Source organism: Oncorhynchus tshawytscha, linkage group LG33, assembly GCF_018296145.1.
Source record: "Oncorhynchus tshawytscha isolate Ot180627B linkage group LG33, Otsh_v2.0, whole genome shotgun sequence".
NCBI classification, from domain to species: Eukaryota; Metazoa; Chordata; class Actinopteri; order Salmoniformes; family Salmonidae; genus Oncorhynchus; species Oncorhynchus tshawytscha.
Window position 1 is genome coordinate 47113319 of NC_056461.1, and position 23982 is coordinate 47137300.

The 23982-nt window shown below is 47.5% G+C and overlaps 1 protein-coding gene across 5 annotated transcripts in view; it reads left to right on the forward strand.

The window, feature by feature from the left end:
- grik1a (glutamate receptor, ionotropic, kainate 1a) overlaps positions 1-23982 on the forward strand; it is a 122435-nt gene that overhangs the window by 17273 nt on the left and 81180 nt on the right. For all 5 annotated transcript variants that reach the window (XR_006080664.1, XM_042311154.1, XM_042311152.1 and 2 more), the window contains exons 2-4: positions 14602-14769; positions 18383-18477; positions 20967-21129. Coding sequence is in view for 4 of the 5 variants with exons in the window: in XM_042311154.1 (XP_042167088.1) it covers positions 14602-14769; positions 18383-18477; positions 20967-21129 (426 nt within the window). In the remaining variant the exon portion in view is untranslated. The remainder of the gene's footprint in view (positions 1-14601; positions 14770-18382; positions 18478-20966; positions 21130-23982) is intronic.

Below are 23982 nucleotides of genomic sequence, written 5' to 3' on the forward strand. Positions count from 1 at the left end.
CGCAACATGAGCTCATTGGCTCTCATAAGGTGTTTGATTAGATTTTCGATTACATTTGCATTGATGTCAGAGTGATTAGAGGAACAACAGAGTGCCGAGTACCAGGCAGTTAGCAAGTTTGGTAGGCTACTAATGATCAGCAGCAGCGTCAGATGTGGGAGAAACCTAATTACAGTGATTGATTAGATTAGATTAGATCCAACTTTATTGTCATTGAACAAGTACAAGTACAGTACAACGAAATGCAGTTAGCATCTGGCCAGAAGTGCACATAAAAGAGTACAACATTTTTTCAAGTGAAACAATTAAATACAATGTATGTTATTAAGTGGGATGTATAAATGTGCAATGAAGACAAATGGCAAGTACAAATGGCAAGTCTAAATGGCAAGTCTAAATGGCAAGTCTAAATGGCAAGTCTAAATGTGCAATGAAGACAAATTGAAAGTGCAAAGAGGCATGGAACTGAAATGCAGGGAGAGCAGCAATGAGGTTACCGAGGTAGTCATGTACATGTACAAGTGAATAATGTCCTCAATCAGACTTTGCAAAGCAATGCAAAGTAGAGTAGTGTAACAAGGTCCCTGAGAGGCAGTACTAAGTGGTGGGCGGGTGGATATGACTAGTGATGTGTCAGAGAGTTCAGCAGGGTTACAGTAGCTAGAAAGAAACTGTTCTTGAGCCTGCTAGTGTGGGAACGTAGAGATCTGCACCGCCTGCCTGATGGTAGGAGGGCAAACAGTTTGTGGCTGGATGTGAAGGGTCCCTGATGATGCCGCGCGCCCTACGCTGCTGGAGGTCTACGACGGCAGGGAGCTGGGCGGTTTTCACCACCCGCCTTCCGGTCGGCTGCGAAGCACCCGCCAAACCACACTGGCGCAGTTAGTCAGATTGCTCTTGACCATGCAGCTGTAAAAGTTCACCAGGATCTTGGGAGACAGGTGGGCCATCTTCAGCCTCCTCAAAAAGTGTTGCTGTGCCTCTTTGACCAGGGTTGAGGTGTTGAGGGTCCAGGAGTGGTCCTCGTAGATGAAGACTCCCAGGAATTTGAAGCTGGGCACACGCGCCACCTCAGTACCGTCAATGAGAACTGGGGCATGGCTGCAGCTTTTAGACTTCCTGTAATCCACAATAAGCTCCTTGGTTTTCTTTGTATTGAGGACCAGGTTGTTGTCAGTGCACCATGCAGCCAGGTGCTTGACCTCCTCCCTGTCGGCTGACTCGTCATTGTCACTGATCAGACCTACCACCGTGGTGTCGTCTGTGAACTTGACTATGGTGTTGGATCCGTGTACAAGAAAACAGTCTTAGGTGAAGAGGGAGTACAGGAGGGGACTCAGCACGCAGCCCTGTGGCACACTGGTGTTCAGGTTCAGAGTTGAGGAAGTGAAGTTGTCTAACCTGACAGACTGGGGTCTGTTGGTCAGGAAGTCCTAAGTCCAGTTACAGAGAGAGGGGCTGATCCCTGGGTCATGGAGTTTGGTGACCAGCCTTTGAGGGAATGACCCTATTGAATGCTGCGCTAAAGTCTATGAACAGCATTCTCACATAGGTGTTGGTTTTGTCCAGATGGGTCAGGGCAGAGTGTAAAGCTGTGGAGATGGCGTCCTCTGTAAACCTGTTTGGTCGGTAGGTGATCCACTGTTGGAGGGAGGCAGGACTTAAGGTAGGCCAAAACCAGTCTTTTCGAAAAACACTTCATGATCGTGGGGGTGAGTGCAACAGGTCGGAAGTCATTCAGGCTTGATGCGGTCAACTGCTTCGGCACTGGCACAATGGTTAAGGTCTTAAAGCACTGGAATTTGGCTGCCTTAGTGATTCGTGACCTCCGGTGTGGTGATAATACGGTCACCGCAACAGCCTTAGGTGGGACTTCCAATTTCATTGGCTGATCGCTCCTGATGACCCTGTTGGAGTCATGTCCAACCAGCCAATCGTGAAGAAGATATTTGTGGCGCTGCCCATGTGCTCACAGAGGCCATAATTTAACGGATATAACATTGTGATCTCTTTCCATCTCTACGGAGGAAGCAGATCTCCCAAAAGTGTACACTTGTTCACTTCCATTGATTAAAAAGGAAATCACTGGGTTTAAGAAAGGGTGGAAACTCCCTCAAACCCATGTATCCACCAATCCAGTGCTTTTAGGTTGGTGTACCCTTCAGGGATTATTGGGATGCACCCAATAAGTAGATTAAAACAGAATGAGAGGGTCAAGAGGTGATTGTTGATTGAATGGGACTGGTAATAGGTGCCTCTGAAATTGAATGCATTTCACAGTGAATAAATGGGTGATTCTCCCCAGACACAGATGGCTTGGAGACTTGTTTGGGAGAATGCAGAGACCCGAGCGGGGTTAATAGATGTCACCGAGTTTCAGAAGTAAGCTCCTGTTGAGTCACAGTGTAAAATCATTTTCAGACTGAATGGCGGCTAATTCTGGAACATTCTAGAATAGTCTGATAGTAGAAAATTCTAGAACAGTTATATGAGGAACATTTCTAGAAGAGTCTTAGGAAACATTCTACAACAGTGTGATTGGGGAGCATTCTAGAATACTGAGTAACATTCTAGAACACTGAGGAACATTCTAGAACAGTCAGATCGTTATACTTTTACACTCATAATTTCACACTGCTACTCTGTTCTTTATTTTATTCTTGTTATTATCTATCCTGACGCCTAGTCACTTTACCCTGCCTTCATGTACATATCTACCTTATTATTATCTATCCTGACGCCTAGTCACTTTACCCTGCCTTCATGTACATATCTACCTTATTATTATCTATCCTGATGCCTAGTCACTTTACCCTGCCTTCATGTACATATCTACCTCTAATACCTTATTATTATCTATCCTGATGCCTAGTCACTTTACCCTGCCTTCATGTACATATCTACCTTATTATTATCTATCCTGATGCCTAGTCACTTTACCCTGCCTTCATGTACATATCTACCTCTAATACCTTATTATTATCTATCCTGATGCCTAGTCACTTTACCCTGCCTTCATGTACATATCTACCTCTAATACCTTATTATTATCTATCCTGATGCCTAGTCACTTTACCCTGCCTTCATGTACATATCTACCTCAAATACCTTATTATTATCTATCCTGATGCCTAGTCACTTTACCCTGCCTTCATGTACATATCTACCTCAAATACCTTATTATTATCTATCCTGATGCCTAGTCACTTTACCCTGCCTTCATGTACATATCTACCTCTAATACCTTGTTATTATCTATCCTGATGCCTAGTCACTTTACCCTGCCTTCATGTACATATCTACCTCTAATACCTTATTATTATCTATCCTGATGCCTAGTCACTTTACCCTGCCTTCATGTACATATCTACCTTATTATTATCTATCCTGATGCCTAGTCACTTTACCCTGCCTTCATGTACATATCTACCTCTAATACCTTATTATTATCTATCCTGATGCCTAGTCACTTTACCCTGCCTTCATGTACATATCTACCTTATTATTATCTATCCTGATGCCTAGTCACTTTACCCTGCCTTCATGTACATATCTACCTCTAATACCTTGTACCTCTGCACATTGATCTGGTACCTCCTTTAAACTTTTAGAGGTTAAAACCGTTAAGAGTTTAATGACTATGATAGGAGATAACAGAGGATGGATCAACAACGTTGTAGTTACTCCACAATACTAACATAAAAGAAGGAAGCCTGTAAAATTGTAATATTTTTTAATTTTTTATTTACACCTTTATTTTCAATGATGGCCGGTGGGTTAACTGCCTTGTTCAGGGGCAGAATGACAGATTTTTACCTCGTCAGCTCTGGGATTCAATCTTGCAACCTTCCAGTTAATTAGTCCAACGCTCTAACCACCTGCCTCTCATTGCACTCCACGAGGAGACTGCCTGTTACGCGAATGCAGTAAAAGCCAAGGTAAGTTGCTAGCTAGCATTAAACTTATCTTATAAAAAACAATCAATCAATCATAATCACTAGTTAACTACACATGGTTGATGATATTACTAGTTTATCTAGCGTGTCCTGCGTTGCATATAATCAATGCAACGCTGGGGGATGATTTAACAAAAGCGCATTTGAGAAAAAAGCACAATCGTTGGATGACTGTACCTAACCATAACTACTAATGCTTTTCTTAAAATCAATACACAGAAGTATATATTTTTAAACCTGCATATTTAGCTAAAAGAAATCCAGGTTAGCAGGCAATATTAACCAGGTGAAATTGTGTCACTTCTCTTGTGTTCATTGCACGCACAGTCAGGGTATATGCAACAGTTTGGGCAGACTGGCTCATTGCGAACTAATTTGCCAGAATTTTACTATTGGAAGTTCCTGGTTCGAGCCCAGGTAGGAGCGAGGAGAGGGACGGAAGCTATACTGTTACACTGGCAATACTAAAGTGCCTATAAGAACATCCAATAGTCAAAGGTATATGAAATACAAATGGTAGAGAGAGAAATAGTCCTATAAATACTATATTAACTACAACCTAAAACCTCTTACCTGGGAATATTGAAGTCTCATGTTAAAAGGAACCACCAACTTTCATATGTTCTCATGTTCAGAGCAAGGAACTTAAACGTTAGCTTTTTTACATGGCACATATTGCACTTTTACTTTCTCCTTTTATTTAAACCAAATTGAATATGTTTCATTATTTATTTGAGGCTAAATTGATTTTTATTGATGTATTATATTAAGTTAAAATAAGTGTTGATTCAGTATTGTTGTAATTGTCATTATTACAACAAAAAAATTGTTTTAAATCAGCCGATTAATCGGTATCGGCGTTGAAAAATCATAATCGGTCGACCTCTAGTTTGGAACGTTAACGTCCCCCTGTGTGTGTGTCTGGTGTGAAATGGGTTTTGAAACGTTCCAAAGACAGGGCAGGGTTTGACTAGCAGATGCCACATCTAATTTTGTTCAGTTCAGCTTCATAAGAAAGGAGACAGACAGACAGAGAAAGAGACAGAGAGAGAGAGAGAGGGAGTGAAATTGATGGTCTCATGTGGGGCAAAAAACTGGTGCACTCAATTCAATTATCTCTCCTTTAGCCTGATGTGCCCTCTATCCCCTTTCTCTCTCTCTCTCTCTCTCTCTCTCTCTCTCTCTGTCTTTTTCTTTCTCTCCTTTAGCCTGATGTTCCCTCTATCCTCTCTCTCTCTCTTTCTCTCTTTCTTTTAGTCTGATGTTCCCTCTATCCTCTCTCTCTCTCTCTCTTTTTCTCTCTCTCCTTTAGCCTGATGTTCCCTCTATCCTCTCTCTCTCTCTCTCTGTTTCTGTCTTTCTCTCTCTCTGTCTCTCTCTCTCTCTCTCTCTCTCTCTCTCTCTCTCTCTCTCTTTAGCCTGATGTTCCCTCTATCCTCTCTCTCTCCTTTAGCCTGATGTTCTCTCTCTCTCTCTCTCTCTCTCTCTCTCTCTCTCTCTCTCTCTCTCTCTCTTTTCCCTCTCTCCTTTAGCATGATGTTCCCTCTATCCTCTCTCTCTCTTTCTCTCTCTCATTTAGCCTGGTGTGTCCTCTCTCTCTCTCTTTCTCACTCTCCTTTAGCCTGATGTACCCTCTATCCTCTATCTCTCTCTCTCCATTTGTATGTCCAGCTGTTTCTCTGGTACAAGACAGCTGACACGTCTGTTCTTCTTTTGGGGTTGAGGGATATGAAGGTCACAGGGTCTCTCCCTGTTGTCCTCCTCTCTTTCTATCTTCCTCTCGCTCCCCATCTCTTCCGCCCTCCCTCCCTCCATCTATCCCTCACTCAGTATCAGAACAAAAATATAAACACAACATGTTAAGTGTTGGTCCCATGTTTTATGAGCTGAAAAAAAGATCCCAGGAATGTTCCGTATGCAAAACAAAGCTTATTCCTCTCAATTTTTGTGCACAAATATTTTTACATCCTTTTGCCAAGATAATCCATCCACCTGACAGGTGTGGCATATCAAGAAGCTGATTAAACAGCATGGTCATTACACAGGTGCACCTTGTTCTGGGGACAATAAAAAGACCACTAAAATCTGCAGTTTTGTCACACAACACAATGCCACAGATGTCAAAAAAAGTTTTGACGGAGCACGCAATTGGCTGACTGCAGGAATGTCCACCAGAGCTGTTGCCCCAGGTTACAGTGGGTCCGCTATACAGCTCTCTCTCATAGAGAGGGGAAGTCGACTGTTTTTATGGTCGGTCGTAAAATACGCTGCCTCTATGCTCTGTCGTGTTTGAGATTGGAATGTAAATTGTGGAACACAGAGAGACACTTGGACAATCAAAAGTTTGATTAAATTAAACAATATTTCTATTTTTTGAGAATGTGGGAGAGGTCCGTGGACACTTAAGGGACAGTCATGACGAGTGCGTTTTATCTGGTGATCTCATGAAGGACAAGAAACCCTCATTATTGTGTCTTTGGTTGTGTCCACTTCTTAATTATGGGGTTAAATATTCTAAATATTTTGAACCGCATGTGATTAAACATGAAACTATTTGCTAAAAGATGTAATGTGATGTTAACCTTCTAAATGAGAAAATATGGGTTTTTCATATAAAGTTAACCAAATCAGTGGCCACGCCCACGTGACATTATGTCGGCGTCATGGGAACCGTCCTTTTCTCAGAAGCGTATAAAACCCACTCCTGACGAAATGTACATTAAGACGTGAAAACATGGAGCTGTCGCTTCATGTGAAATGGTTAAGAACTACAGCTCAACAGACAGCGTTGGCTACACGGCTGGAAATGGTTCAACTCAGAGACTATCGATCCCTACAGAATAAGAGGGATCTATACATCGGCCATCTGTACGCCTGGCGTATCCAGAACAACAGACGCTATCCAGAACCGCTGAGAAAGCGACAACTACAAGAGACATTGTGACTTCTGGGGAAGTTAACCAGAGACTGTCTGATGAACTAAACTCTCCTCTGGGGAAGTTAACCAGAGACTGTCTGATGAACTAAACTCTCCTCTGGGGACGTTAACCAGAGACTCTTTGATGAACTGAACTCTCCTCTGGGGAAGTTAACCAGAGACTGTCTGATGAACTGAACTCTCCTCTGGGGAAGTTAACCAGAGACTGTCTGATGAACTGAACTCTCCTCTGGGGAAGTTAACCAGAGACTCTTTGATGAACTGAACTCTCCTCTGGGGAAGTTAACCAGAGACTCTTTGATGAACTGAACTCTCCTCTGGGGAAGTTAACCAGAGACTCTTTGATGAACTGAACTCTCCTCTGGGGAAGTTAACCAGAGACTCTTTGATGAACTGAACTCTCCTCTGGGGAAGTTAACCAGAGACTCTTTGATGAACTGAACTCTCCTCTGGGGAAGTTAACCAGAGACTCTTTGATGAACTGAACTCTCCTCTGGGGAAGTTAACCAGAGACTCTTTGATGAACTGAACTCTCCTCTGGGGAAGTTAACCAGAGACTCTTTGATGAACTGAACTCTCCTCTGGGGAAGTTAACCAGAGACTCTTTGATGAACTGAACTCTCCTCTGGGGAAGTTAACCAGAGACTCTTTGATGAACTGAACTCTCCTCTGGGGAAGTTAACCAGAGACTCTCTGATGAACTGAACTCTCCTCTGGAGAAGTTAACCAGAGACTCTTTGATGAACTGAACTCTCCTCTGGGGAAGTTAACCAGAGACTGTCTGAAACTGACTCTCCTCTGGGGAAGTTAACCAGAGACTCTTTGATGAACTGAACTCTCCTCTGGGGAAGTTAACCAGAGACTCTCTGATGAACTGAACTCTCCTCTGGGGAAGTTAACCAGAGACTCTCTGATGAACTGAACTCTCCTCTGGGGAAACCAGAGACTCTTTGATGAACTGAACTCTCCTCTGGGAAGTTAGACTCTTTGATGAACTGAACTCTCCTCTGGGGAAGTTAACCAGAGACTCTTTGATGAACTGAACTCTCCTCTGGGGAAGTTAACCAGAGACTCTTTGATGAACTGAACTCTCCTCTGGGGAAGTTAACCAGAGACTCTTTGATGAACTGAACTCTCCTCTGGGGAAGTTAACCAGAGACTGTCTGATGAACTGACTCTCCAGCAGACGGACCAGATTCCAACAGAGAAGACATTGTGACTTCTGGGGAAGTTAACCAGAGACTCTTTGATGAACTGAACTCTCCTCTGGGGAAGTTAACCAGAGACTCTTTGATGAACTGAACTCTCCTCTGGGGAAGTTAACCAGAGACTCTTTGATGAACTGAACTCTCCTCTGGGGAAGTTAACCAGAGACTCTCTGATGAACTGAACTCTCCTCTGGGGAAGTTAACCAGAGACTCTCTGATGAACTGAACTCTCCAGCAGACGGACCAGATTCCAACAGAGAAGACAACAGCGACATACGGGCGTAAATATAAGCACATTGCAATTATTTTAGAATGAGCGGCCGTTCATATGCAAAGGATTAGCATTTCAATTAATATAATTATCAACTGTGTGTAGTGAATAGGGTGCAGTGTAGGGGGGAGTGCAGTAGGGTGGGGGTGCAGTACAGGAAGTGCAGTAGGGTTAGCGCAGTAGGGTTAGCGCAGTAGAGGGAGTGCAGTAGGGTTAGCGCAGTACAGAAAGTGCAGTAGGGTTGGCGCAGTAGAGGGAGTGCAGTAGGGTTAGCGCAGTAGAGGGAGTGCAGTAGGGTTAGCGCAGTACAGGAAGTGCAGTAGGGTTAGCGCAGTAGAGGGAGTGCAGTAGGGTTAGCGCAGTACAGGAAGTGCAGTAGGGTTAGCGCAGTACAGGAAGTGCAGTAGGGTTAGCGCAGTAGAGGGAGTGCAGTAGGGTTAGCGCAGTAGAGGGAGTGCAGTAGGGTTGGCGCAGTAGAGGGAGTGCAGTAGGGTTGGCGCAGTAGAGGGAGTGCAGTAGGGTTAGCGCAGTAGAGGGAGTGCAGTAGGGTTGGCGCAGTAGAGGGAGTGCAGTAGGGTTAGTGCAGTACAGGAAGTGCAGTAGGGTTAGCGCAGTAGAGGAAGTGCAGTAGGGTTGGCGCAGTAGAGGGAGTGCAGTAGGGTTAGCGCAGTAGAGGGAGTGCAGTAGGGTTAGCGCAGTAGAGGGAGTGCAGTAGGGTTAGTGCAGTAGAGGGAGTGCAGTAGGGTTGGCGCAGTAGAGTGAGTGCAGTAGGGTTGGCGCAGTAGAGGGAGTGCAGTAGGGTTAGCGCAGTACAGGAAGTGCAGTAGGGTTAGCGCAGTAGGGTTGGCGCAGTACAGGAAGTGCAGTAGAGTTAGCGCAGTACAGGAAGTGCAGTAGGGTTGGCGCAGTAGAGGGAGTGCAGTAGGGTTGGCGCAGTAGAGTGAGTGCAGTAGGGTTGGCGCAGTAGAGGGAGTGCAGTAGGGTTAGCGCAGTACAGGAAGTGCAGTAGGGTTAGCGCAGTAGGGTTGGCGCAGTACAGGAAGTGCAGTAGAGTTAGCGCAGTACAGGAAGTGCAGTAGGGTTGGCGCAGTAGAGGGAGTGCAGTAGGGTTAGCGCAGTAGAGGAGTGTAGTAGGGTTGGCGCAGTAGAGGGAGTGCAGTAGGGTTGGCGCAGTAGAGGGAGTGCAGTAGGGTTAGCGCAGTACAGGAAGTGCAGTAGGGTTAGCGCAGTACAGGAAGTGCAGTAGGGTTAGCGCAGTAGAGGGAGTGTAGTAGGGTTGGCGCAGTAGAGGGAGTGCAGTAGGGTTGGCGCAGTAGAGGGAGTGCAGTAGGGTTAGCGCAGTACAGGAAGTGCAGTAGGGTTAGCGCAGTACAGGAAGTGCAGTAGGGTTAGCGCAGTAGAGGGAGTGCAGTAGGGTTGGCGCAGTACAGGAAGTGCAGTAGGGTTGGCGCAGTAGAGGGAGTGCAGTAGGGTTAGCGCAGTAGAGGGAGTGCAGTAGGGTTGGCGCAGTAGAGGGAGTGCAGTAGGGTTAGCGCAGTAGAGGGAGTGCAGTAGAGGAAGTGCAGTAGGGTTAGCGCAGTAGAGGGAGTGCAGTAGGGTTGGCGCAGTAGGGGAGTGCAGTAGGGTTGGCGCAGTAGAGGGAGTGCAGTAGGGTTGGCGCAGTAGAGGGAGTGCAGTAGGGTTAGTGCAGTAGGGTTGGCGCAGTAGAGGGAGTGCAGTAGGGTTGGCGCAGTAGAGGGAGTGCAGTAGGGTTGGCGCAGTAGAGGGAGTGCAGTAGGGTTGGCGCAGTAGAGGGAGTGCAGTAGGGTTGGCGCAGTAGAGGGAGTGCAGTAGGGTTGGCGCAGTAGAGGGAGTGCGAGTGTTTCTCTAATGTAATGTTTTATGCGTCCTTCACACTCTCGTCCTCAGAGAATGAGTGGAGAACGGTAGTGTGCATATTGAGAAACACCCATGGATTGTATCTGTGACCATCAGATGCATATCTTTTCCCAGGCATGTGAAATCCATAGATTAGGGCCTAATCAATTCATTTCATTTGGCTGATTTCCTTATATAAACTGTAAAATCTTAAAAATTCAGATGCATATCTCTTTTCCCAGGCATCCATCTTTCTATCTCTCCCTCCCTCCATCTTTCTATCTCTCCCTCCCTCCATCTTTCTCTCTCCCTCCATCCCTCCCTCCATCTTTCTCTCTCCCTCCATCTCTCCCTCCATCTTTCTCTCTCCCTCCATCTCTCCATCCATCTTTCTATCTCTCCATCCCTCCCTCCATCTTTCTATCTCTCCCTCCATCTTTCTATCTCTCCCTCCATCTTTCTATCTCTCCATCCATCCCTCCATCTTTCTATCTTCCCTCCATCTTTCTATCTCTCCATCCATCTTTCTATCTCTCCATCCATCCCTCCATCTTTCTATCTCTCCATCCATCCCTCCATCTTTCTATCTCCCATCCATCTTTCTATCTCTCCATCCATCTTTCTATCTCTCCATCCCTCCCTCCATCTTTCTATCTCTCCCTCCATCTTTCTATCTCTCCCTCCATCTTTCTATCTCTCCATCCATCCATCCCTTCCTCCATCTTTCTATCTCTCCATCCATCTTTCTATCTCTCCATCCATCCCTCCATCTTTCTATCTCTCCATCCATCCATCCCTCCCTCCATCTTTCTGTCTCCCCATATCTTTCTATCTCTCCATCCTTCCCTCCCTCCATCTTTCTCTCTCCATCCATCCCTCCCTCCATCTTTCTATCTCTCCCTCCATCTTTCTCTCTCCCTCCATCTCTCTTTGTGTCCATCTCTCAATCTCTCCCTGCTTCCATCTCTCCCTGCTTCCATCTCTCCCTGCTTCCATCTCTCCCTGCTTCCATCTCTCCCTGCTTTCCTCTCCTTGCTTCCCTCTCTACCTCCCTCCCTCCTTCCATCCCTCCCTCCATCTATCTTCCTCCCTCCATCCTCCTCTCTTTCATTCTCCCTAATTCCTCCCTTCCTCCATCTCTCGCTCATCTCTCACTCCCTCTCTCTTCCTCCCTCCCTCATCTCCATCCCTCCCTCCTTCTCTACCTCCCTCCATCTCTCTCTCATCCCTCTCCATCTCTACCTCCACCTCTTGCTCCATCTCTCACTCTGTTGTCATGTCTTCTTCTCTCCCTCCCTCCCTCCCTCCCTCCCTCCCTCCCTCCCTCCCTCCCTCCCTCCCTCCATCTCTCCCTGCCTCCCTCCCTTCTCCTACCATCTCTCCCTGCCTTCCTCTCTCCCTGCCTCCATCTCTCCCACCCCTGCCCATAGCTAAATCTCTTTATTATATCCATCTCTCCCTCCTTCCCTGCCTCCATCTCCCATCTCTCCCTCAATGTCTTTCTCCCTCCCTCCCTCTCCCTTCCTCCCTACATCCTCCTCTCTCTCTCATTCTCCCTCATTCCTCCATCTCTCCCTCATCCCTCTCCATCTCTACCTCCATCTCTCACTCCCTGTTGTCATGTCTTCCTCTCCATCATCCCTCCCTCCATCTCATCCATCCTTCCTTACTCACTCCCTCTCTCTCTCTCCAGCTCTTCCTCCCTCATTCTCGTTGAACCTCATCCCTCCATCCATCTCTCCCTCCATATCTTCCTCCCCCCCCTCTCTCCCTCCATATCTTCCTCCCCCTCTCTCCCTCCATATCTTCCTCCCTCCCCCTCTCTCCCTCCATATCTTCATCCCCCTCTCTCCCTCCAGATCATTCCTGTAGATCATGTCCCTCCAGATCTTCCTCCCCCCATCTCTCCCTTGTAGATCATGTCTTCCTCATGTATTGTAGATCCATATCTTCCAGATCCCTCCCCCTCTCTCCCTCATATCTTCCTCCCTCCCCCTCATCTATTGTAGATCATATCTTCCAGATCCCTCCCCCTCATCTCCCTCCAGATCATGTATTCCCCCTCATGTATTCCAGATCATGTCCCCCCTCTGTCCCTCCATATCTTATTCCCCCATCTCCCTCCATATCTTCCTCCAGATCCCCCCCTCTCATGTCCAGATCATTCCTGTCCCATGTATTGTCCATATCTTCATGCATTGCAGATCATGTATTGCAGATCATGTATTGTAGATCATGTATTGCAGATCATGTATTGTAGATCATGTATTGCAGATCATGTATTGTAGATCATGTATTGCAGATCATGTATTGCAGATCATGTATTGCAGATCATGTATTGCAGATCATGTATTGCAGATCATGTATTGCAGATCATGTATTGCAGACAATGTATTGTAGATCATGTATTGCAGATCATGTATTGTAGATAAAGTAGTGAAATCATTCCATTCTCAGTGTACTTTTCTTCCTGTGACTGGGTCAGGCTTGCTGTTGAATCTAACCATTCAAAATAACATGGAGATATAATCCCCCATTGCACAAAGTCATGCATTTTACATAAACCAACATCTATCCCAAAAAAACACCCTATTCCCTAGGTAGTGCACTACTTTTCCCATCGGGCTCTGGTCGAAGGTAGTGCACTACTTTTCCCATAGGGCTCTGGTCGAAGGTAGTGCACTACTTTTCCCATAGGGCTCTGGTCGAAGGTAGTGCACTACTTTTCCCATAGGGCTCTGGTCGAAGGTAGTGCACTACTTTTCCCATAGGGCTCTGGTCGAAGGTAGTGCACTACTTTTTCCATAGGGCTCTGGTCGAAGGTAGTGCACTACTTTTTCCATAGGGCTCTGGTCGAAGGTAGTGCACTACTTTTTCCATAGGGCTCTGGTCGAAGGTAGTGCACTATTTTTCCCATAGGGCTCTGGTCGAAGGTAGTGCACTACTTTTTCCATAGGGCTCTGGTCGAAGGTAGTGCACTACTTTTTCCATAGGGCTCTGGTCGAAGGTAGTGCACTATTTTTCCATAGGGCTCTGGTCGAAGGTAGTGCACTATTTTTCCCATAGGGCTCTGGTCGAAGGTAGTGCACTATTTTTCCCATAGGGCTCTGGTCGAAGGTAGTGCACTATTTTTCCCATAGGGCTCTGGTCGAAGGTAGTGCACTACTTTTCCATAGGGCTCTGGTCGAAGGTAGTGCACTACTTTTCCATAGGGCTCTGGTCGAAGGTAGTGCACTATTTTTCCCATAGGGCTCTGGTCGAAGGTAGTGCACTACTTTTTCCATAGGGCTCTGGTCGAAGGTAGTGCACTACTTTTTCCATAGGGCTCTGGTCGAAGGTAGTGCACTACTTTTTCCATAGGGCTCTGGTCGAAGGTAGTGCACTACTTTTTCCATAGGGCTCTGGTCGAAGGTAGTGCACTATAGTGAATCATTTGGGACAGAGACATGTGATCTACATAAACCATTATTCATGAGATAAGGCGATACCCTGCATGTTTTGTTTCCAACTTGTTTTTCACAAATAACTAAATAATTGCTTTCTGGCTTCGTTGCATAATTAACTTTCTCCATCCCCTGCTCATTTGTTAATTCCTTCTCATCAGTTAGTTTTTCTCTCTTTCTTTTCTTCCCTCTGTTATTTATTTTTTAAATCTCCAACTCAAGTGATGGCTTTGTTTGTATGTATTTATTTATTACGAGTGAACTAGTTCACTATCTCTCTTTTTCCCTCTACCGCCACCCTCTCTCCCCTTCTCCCCTCTCCCCCTCTCTCTCTCCCCTCTCTCCCCCTTCTCCCCTCTCTCCCTCTCTCCCTCTCTCCCCCTCTCCCCTCTCTCTCTCTCTCCCCTCTCTCCCCCTTCTCCCCTCTCTCCCTCTCTCCCTCTCTCCCCCTCTCTCCCTCTCTCCCTCTCTCCCTCTCTCCCCCTCTCTCCCTCTCTCTCTCTCTCCCCCTCTCTCCCCCTTCTCCCCTCTCTCCCTCTCTCTCTCTCTCCCCCTCTCTCCCTCTCCCCTCTCTCCCCTCTCTCCCTCTCTCCCCCTCCCCTCTCCCTCCCCCCCTCTCTCCCTCTCTCCCCTCTCCCTCTCCCTCCCCCCTCTCCCCTCTCTCCCCTCCCCTCTCTCCTCTTGTCCCCTACCCTCTCTCCCTCTCTCCCTCTCTCCCTTCTCCCCCTCCTCCCTCTCTCCCTCTCTCCCCTCTCTCCTCTTGTCCCCTCCTCTCTCCCCTCCCCCTCTCTCCCTCTCTTCCCTCTCTCCCCTTCTCTCCTCTCTCCTCTTGTCCCCCTACCCTCTCTCCCCTTCTCCCCTCTCCCCTTTCCTCTCTCCCCTCTCTCCCCTTCTCCCCTCTCCCCCCTCCTTCATTTCCTCCCTCCAGGTGGTATCTTTGAGACTCGTGAGAGTGAGTTGGTGAGTGTAGAGGAGTTGGCGTTTAAGTTTGCAGTGAGCAACATCAACAGGAACCGGACCTTAATGCCCAACACCACTCTGACCTACGACATCCAGAGAATCAACCTCTTCGACAGCTTCGAGGCCTCCAGGAGAGGTAACACTGGGGGTGATGGAATAGTTTTACATCAGATTAGTATTGTCTATTCTAAATGCACCCAAAATCATTACTGCTTTGTCTTTATTTTCTCTTTTTTCTTTTTCCTTCCCTCTCCTTTCCTCCCCTCCCCTCTACTTCCCTCTCCTCCCCTCCCATCTCCTTTCCTCCCCTCCCCTCTCCTTTCCTCCCCTCCCCTCTACTTCCCTCCCCTCTCCTCCCCTTCCCTCCCCTTCCCTCTACTTTCCTCCCCTCCCCTCTCCTTTCCTCCCCTCCCCTCTCCTTTCCTTCCCTTTCCTCCCCTCCCCTCTCCTTTCCTTCCCTCTCCTTTCCTCCCCTCCCCTCTCCTTTCCTTCCCTCTCTTTCCTTCCCTCTCCTTTCCTCCCCTCCCCCTTTCCTTCCCTCCCCTCTACTTTCCTTCCCTCTCCTTTTCCTCCCCTCTACTTTCCTTCCCTCTCCTTTCCTCCCCTCCCCTTTCCTCCCCTCCCCTCTCCTTTCCTCCCCTCCCCTCCTTTCCTCCCCTCTACTTTCCTTCCCTCTCCTTTCCTCCCCTCCCTTTCCTCCCCTCCCTTTCCTCCCCTCCCCTTTCCCTCTCCTCTCCCATCTCCTTTCCTCCCCTCCCCTCTCCTTTCCTCCCCTCCCCTCTACTTCCCTCCCCTCCTCCCCTTCCCTCCCTTCCCTCTCCTTTCCTCCCCTCCCCTCTCCTTTCCTCCCCTCCCTCTCCTTTCCTTCCCTCTACTTTCCTTCCCTCTCCTTTCCTCCCCTCCCCTTTCCTTTCCTTCCCTCTCCTTTCCTCCCCTTCCTTCCCTCTCCTTTCCTCCCCTCCCCTCTACTTTCCTTCCATCTCCTTTCCTTCCCTCTCCTTTCCTCCCCTCCCCTTTCCTTTCCTTCCCTCTCCTTTCCTCCCCTTTCCTTCCATCTCCTTTCCTTCCCTCTCCTTTCCTCCCCTCCTTTCCTTTCCTTCCCTCTCCTTTCCTTCCCTCTCCTTTCCTTCCATCTCCTTTCCTCCCCTTTCCTTCCCTCTCCTTTCCTTCCCTCTCCTTTCCTCCCCTCCCCTTTCCTTTCCTTCCCTCTCCTTTCCTCCCCTTTCCTTCCCTCTCCTTTCCTCCCCTCCCCTCTACTTTCCTTCCATCTCCTTTCCTTCCCTCTCCTTTCCTCCCCTCCCCTTTCCTTTCCTTCCCTCTCCTTTCCTCCCCTTCCCTTTCCTTTCCTTCCCTCTCCTTTCCTCCCCTTTCCTTCCCTCTCCTTTCCTCCCCTTTCCTTCCCTCTCCTTTCCTCCCCTCCCCTTTCCTTCCCTCTCCTTTCCTCCCCCCTTTCCTTTCCTTCCCTTTCCTTTCCTCCCCTCCCCTCCCCTTTCCTTCCCTCTCCTTTCCTCCCCTTTCCTTCCCTCTCCTTTCCTCCCCTCCCCTTTCCTTCCCTCTCCTTTCCTCCCCTCCCCTTTCCTTTCCTTCCCTCTCCTTTCCTCCCCTCCCTTTCCTTTCCTTCCCTCTCCTTTCCTCCCCTCCTTTCCTTTCCTTCCCTCTCCTTTCCTCCCCTCCCCTTTCCTTTCCTTCCCTCCCCTTTCCTTCCCCTCCTTTCCTTCCCTCTCCTTTCCTCCCCTCCCCTTTCCTTCCCTCTCCTTTCCTCCCCTCCCCTTTCCTTTCCTTCCCTCTCCTTTCCTCCCCTCCCCTTTCCTTTCCTTCCCTCTCCTTTCCTCCCCTTTCCTTCCCTCTCCTTTCCTCCCCTTTCCTTCCCTCTCCTTTCCTCCCCCCCTTTCCTTCCCTCTCCTTTCCTCCCCTCCCTTTCCTTTCCTTCCCTCTCCTTTCCTCCCCTTTCCTTCCCTCTCCTTTCCTCTCCTCCCTCTACTTTCCTTCCATCTCCTTTCCTCCCCTCTCCTTTCCTCCCCTCCCCTTTCCTTCCCTCTCCTTTCCTTCCCTCTCCTTTCCTTCCCTCTCCTTTCCTTCCCTCTCCTTTCCTCCCCTTTCCTTCCCTCTCCTTTCCTCCCCTCCCCTTTCCTTTCCTTCCCTCTCCTTTCCTCCCCTCCCCTTTCCTTTCCTTCCCTCCCCTTTCCTCCCCTCTCCTTTCCTTCCCTCTCCTTTCCTTCCCTCTCCTTTCCTCCCCTCCCCTCTCCTCCCCTCTACATTCCTTCCATCTCCTTTCCTCCCCTCCCTCTCCTTTCCTTCCCTCTCCTTTCCTTTCCTCCCCTCCCCTCTCCTTTCCTCCCCTCCCCTCCCTCCCCTTCCCTCTACTTTCCTTCCCTCTCATTTCCTCCCCCCCCTCTACTTTCCTTCCCTCTCCTTTCCTTTCCTCCCCTTCCCTTTCCTCCCCCCCTCCCTTTCCTTCCATCTCCTTTCCTTCCCTTTCCTTCCCTCTCCTTTCCTCCCCTCCCCTTTCCTTTCCTTCCCTCTCCTTTCCTCCCCTTTCCTTCCCTCTCCTTTCCTCCCCTCCCCTCTACTTTCCTTCCATCTCCTTTCCTTCCCTCTCCTTTCCTCCCCTCCCCTTTCCTTTCCTTCCCTCTCCTTTCCTCCCATCTGCTTTCCTCCTCCCCTCTCCTTTCCTTCCCTCTCCTTTCCTTTCCTTCCCTCTCCTTTCCTCCCCTCCCCTCCTTTCCTCCCCTCCCCTCTCCTTTCCTCCCCTCCCCTCTCCTTTCCTTCCCTCTCCTTTCCTCCCCTCCCCTCTCCTCCCCTTCCCTCTACTTTCCTTCGCTCTCCTTTCCTTCCCTCTCATTTCCTCCCCTTCCCTCTCCTTTCCTTCGCTCTCCTTTCCTCCCCTTCCCTTTCCTCCCCTCCCCTCTCCTTTCCTTCCATCTCCTTTCCTTCCCTTTCCTTCCCTCTCCCTTTCCTCCCCTCCCCTTTCCTCCTTCCCTCTCCTTTCCTCCCCTTTCCTTCCCTCTCCTTTCCTTCCCTCTCCTTTCCTCCCCTCCCCTTTCCTTTCCTTCCCTCTCCTTTCCTCCCATCTGCTTTCCTCCCCTCCCTCCCCTCTCCTTTCCTTCCCTCTCCTTTCCTTTCCTTCCCTCTCCTTTCCTCCCCTCCCTCTCTCCTTTCCTCCCCTCTCCTTTCCTCCCCTTCCCTCTACTTTCCTTCGCTCTCCTTTCCTTCCCTCTCATTTCCTCCCCTCCCCTCTACTTTCCTTCCCTCTCCTATCCTTTCCTCCCCTCCCCTCTCCTTTCCTCCCCTCTCCTTTCCTTCCCTTCCCCTCTACTTTCCTTCCTTCCCTCTCCTCTACTTTCCTTCCCTCTCCTCCACACATCCTCCTCCCCTCCCCCCCTCACCTCTCCACCCTTCTCCTCCTCTCCCCTCCTCCTCTCCTCCCCCTCTCCTCTCCTCCTCATTCTCCTCCTCTCCCCCTCCCCCTCTTCTCTCTTCCTCCACTCTCCTCTCATCCCCTCACCCGCCCCCTCTCCTCTCCCTAATCCCTCCTCCCCTCACCCCCTCTCCTCTCCCCTCACCCCCTCCCATCTCCTCCCCTCTCCTCTCCCCTAATCCCCTCCTCCCCTCACCCCCTTCCCTCTCCTCTCCCCTCCTCCCCTCTCCTATCCCCTCACCCCCCCTCCCATCCTCCCCTCACCCCCAACCCCTCTCCTCTCCCCTAATCCCCTCCTCCCCTCACCCTCCTCCTCTCCCCTCCTCCCCAGTGTGTGACCAGTTGGCTCTGGGTGTATCTGCAGTGTTTGGCCCGTCCCACAGCTCCTCAGTCAGTGCTGTCCAGTCCATCTGTAACGCCCTGGAGGTGAAAGAGTATCACATCACAACATAACATAAGATAAAGTTAGACAATATCACATTCAGAGTTAATATAAAATAACATCTGAAAAAGAAATCACATACTGTAACATAGGATGATGTGACACCATAACATGACACCATGAGGACATGACACCATGAGGACATGACACCATACATGACACCATGAGGACATGACACCATAACATGACACCATGAGGACATGACACCATAACATGACACCATGAGGACATGACACCATGAGGACATGACACCATGAGGACATGACACCATAACATGACACCATGAGGACATGACACCATAACATGACACCATGAGGACATGACACCATGAGGACATGACACCATGAGGACATGACACCATACATGACACCATGAGGACATGACACCATGACATGACACCATGAGGACATGACACCATGAGGACATGAAACCATGATGACATGACACCATGATGACATGACACCATGAGGACATGACACCATGAGGACATGACACCATGAGGACATGAAACCATAACATGACACCATGATGACATGACACCATGAGGACCATGACACCATGACACCATGACATGACACCATGAGGACATGACACCATAACATGACACCATGATGACATGACACCATGACATGACACCATGAGGACATGACACCATAACATGACACCATGAGGACATGACACCATAATATGACACCATGAGGACATGACACCATAATATGACACCATGAGGACATGACACCATGAGGACATGACACCATAATATGACACCATGAGGACAAGACACCATAACATGACACCATGTGGACATGACACCATAATATGATACCATGATAACATGACACCATAGCATGACACCATGACATGACACCATGATAACATGACACCATAGCATGACACCATGATGACATGACACCATAACATGACACCATGGTAACATGACACCATAGCATGACACCATGATAACATGACACCATTGCATGACACCATAATATGATACCATAACATGCCAGCATAACATGACACCATAACATGACACCATGATACCATAACATGACACCGTCATCATGGTGTCATGTTATGGTGTCATGCTATTGTGTCATGATGCTATGATGGTATATGACACCATAACATGACACCATAACATGACACCATGATGACATGACACCATGATGACATGACACCATATCATTACACCATAACATGACACCATGATGACATGACACCATGATAACATGACACCATGATAACATGACACCATAACATGACACCATGATAACATGACACCATGATAACATGACACCATATCATGACACCATAGCATGACACCATAACATGACATCATGATTACATGACACCATGCATGACACCATGATGACATGACACCATGATGACATGACACCATAACATGACACCATGATAACATGACACCATAGCATGACACTATGATGACATGACACCATAACATGACACCATGATAACATGACACCATGACATGACACCATGATATCATGACACCATGATAACATGACACCATAACATGACACCATAACATGACACCATAGCATGACACCATAGCATGACACCATGATAACATGACACCATAGCATGACACCATAACATGACACCATAACATGACACCATAACATGACACCATGATAACATGACACCATGATAACATGACACCATAGCATGACACCATAACATGACACCATAACATGACACCATGATAACATGACACCATAGCATGACACCATAACATGACACCATGATAACATGACACCATAGCATGACACCATGATGACATGACACCATGACATGACACCATGATGACATGACACCATGATAACATGACACCATAGCATGACACCATAACATGACACCATGATAACATGACACCATAGCATGACACCATAATATGATACCATAACATGACACCATAACATGACACCATAACATGACACCATAACATGACACCATAACATGACACCATGATAACCATGACACCATAGCATGACACCATAACATGACAACATAGCATGACACCATGATGACATGACACCATGAAACATGACACCATAACATGACACCATAACATGACACCATGATGACACCATGACACCATAACATGACAACCATGACACCATGATGACATGACACCATAACATAACCATGATGACATGACACCATAACATGACACCATGATGACATGACACCATGATGACATGACACCATAACATGACACCATGATGACATGACACCATAACATGACACCATGATAACATGACACCATGATAACATGACATGTTTTTATTTTTCATATACTTATTACACCGGTGTTTTTGATAGTTACAGATTATCCCGACCACAATCTTGCTAAACATTGTGTTTACAACATTATGAGGTAGGGGAGAAAAATAGAAATGAGAATACATTTAAATTAACATTTTAACTTGTATTGTTCGTCCCGGCTAAGGTACCTCACATCCAGACTCGTTGGAAACACCCGTCAGTGGACAACAGAGACACATTTTACATCAACCTCTACCCAGAATACACTGCAATCTCCAGAGCCATACTGGACATAGTGACTTTCTTCAAGTGGAAGAGCCTAACAGTGGTCTATGAGGATAGCACAGGTAGGAACACACACACACACACACACACACACGCACGCGCACACGCACAAACGCACACACACACACGCACACACGCACAAAACACACGCACACACACACACACACACACACAAACACACACACACAAAACACACACACACGCACACACACACAAACGCACACACACACAAACGCACACACACACAACACACACACACACAACACACACACACACAAACACACACACACACACAAACACACACAAACACACACACACACACACACACACATTCAAGGGTTTTTCTTTATTTTTACTATTTCCTACATTGTAGAATAATAGTGAAGACATCACAACTATATTCTTCAAAGTAGCCATGCTTTGCCTTGATGATAGCTTTGCCTACAACAGGCCTACAAACTCTCAGTCCAGCTTCTCTCAGCCTATAGAGGACAGTCTGAGCACTGATGGAGGGATTTGTGCGTTCCTGGTGTAACTCGGGCAGTTGTTGTTGCCATCCTGTACCTGTCCCGCAGGTGTAATGTTCAGATGTACCGATCCTGTGCAGGTGTTGTTACACGTGGTCTGCCACTGCGAGGAAGATCAGCTGTCCGTCCTGTCTCCCTGTAGCGCTGTCTTAGGCGTCTCACAGTACGGACATTGCAATTTATTGCCCTGGCCACATCTGCAGTCCTCATGCCTCCTTGCAGCATGCCTAAGGCACGTTCACGCAGAACGTGGGACCCTGGGCATCTTTCTTTTGGTGTTTTTCAGAGTCAGTAGAAAGGCCTCTTTAGTGTCCTAAGTTTTCATAACTGTGACCTTAATTGCCTACCGTCTGTAAGCTGTTAGTGTCTTAACGACCGTTCCACAGGTGCATGTTCACTAATTGTTTATGGTTCATTGAACAAGCATGGGAAAACAGTGTTTACAGTTTTTTCCAACTGCTTACACACGTTTTTCAAAACTTTACACACAATTCCCAAAACTGCACACACAAAATGCAAAATGCCTCACATCTCCTTCAAAATGTAACACTGCATTCAAAATGCCATAAACACATGTCAGAATGAAGCATTTGCATCAAATGGCAAACACTGCTTTCATAATACTACATTTCTGGATACACCATGTAAACACTGTTGTTCTAAATCTAAAGCTCTTTGGTCTTTCATAGGCTTATATCTACATTTCAATACAATGTTCTACAGTGAAAGTCATCTGCTGAGAGGGGTAACAAGTACACTGTAAACACCAATGCAATGTAGAAACAGAAAATATTTATTAGGCCAAACATTACTGTTGTATACAGTAGCATACAACAAAACCATAAACATATGTAAACCAAAAGTATATTCTTTAGAATACAGTAAAGAACACAATTGTGTGTGTGGGGTCCCGGGGGGGTAGTCCAGGAATTGGTGGGGGGAGGGGGGGGGCAGTCACCAGTGCTAAGCTACGCTTCATCTCTTCTCCGGCCTCTTCTCCGGCCTGGGTCTGGCCACAATACTTCGTCCACATCACAAGATAAGTTTTCTCTTGCCAAACATGGAGGGAAGTATCTCCTAGCATGGCGTATCCAACCCTGGACAGAGGCAACCTCTATGTCCCCACATGGAGGGAAGTATCTCCCAGTATCCAACCTAACATAATCATGAGTAAACAAAAGATCATTCTTTCCAATGTGTCAAGTAATTAACAAAAAAATTGAGCAAACTAGAATGCTATTTGGCTCTAAACAGAGAGTACACAGTGGCAAAATCTTGGTGAGCATAGCCTTGCTATTCAGAGAGGCTACTGTAGGCAGACCAGGCTATGTGCTCACTGCCCACAAAATGAGGTGGACACTGAGCTGCACTTCCTAACCTCCTGCCAAATGTATGACCATATTAGACACACATATTTCCATCAGATTAGACAGACCCAATTCGAAAACAAATCAAATTTTTTATAAACTCTCATATCTATTGGGTGAAATACCACAGTGTGACATCACAGCAGCAAGATTTGTGACCTGTTGCCACAAGAAAAGGTCAACCAGTGAAGAACAAACACCACTGTAAATACAACCCATATTTATGTTTATTTATTTCCCCTTTTGTTCATGAACTATTTGTACATCGTTACAATACTGTATATATACATAATATGTCATTTGTGAGTGTAATATTTACTGTTAATTTTGATTGTTTATTTCACTTTTGTTTATTATCTATTTCACTTGCTTTGGCAATATTAACACACGTTTCCCATGTCAATAAAGCCCTTTTGAATTGAATTGAATTGAGAGAGAGAGAGAGACCGAGACAAAGTGAGAGACCGAGACAAAGTGAGAGACCGAGACAAAGTAAGAGACCGAGACAAAGTGAGAGACCGAGACAAAGTGAGAGACCGAGACAAAGTGAGAGACCGAGACAAAGTGAGCCCGAGCCCGAGACAAAGTGAGAGACCGAGACAAAGTGAGAGCCCAAAGTGAGCCCGAGACAAAGTGAGAGACCGAGACAAAGTGAGAGACCGAGACAAAGTGAGAGACCCAAAGTGAGAGCCCGAGACAAAGTGAGAGACCGAGACAAAGTGAGAGCCCGAGACAAAGTGAGAGACCGAGACAAAGTGAGAGACCGAGACAAAGTGAGAGCCCGAGACAAAGTGAGAGACCGAGACAAAGTGAGAGACCGAGACAAAGTGAGAGACCGAGACAAAGTGAGAGACCGAGACAAAGTGAGAGACCGAGACAAAGTGAGAGCCAGTGAGAGCCCGAGACAAAGTGAGAGACCGAGACAAAGTGAGAGCCCGAGACAAAGTGAGAGCCCGAGAGCCCGAGACAAAGTGAGAGACCGAGACAAAGTGAGAGACCGAGACAAAGTGAGAGACCGAGA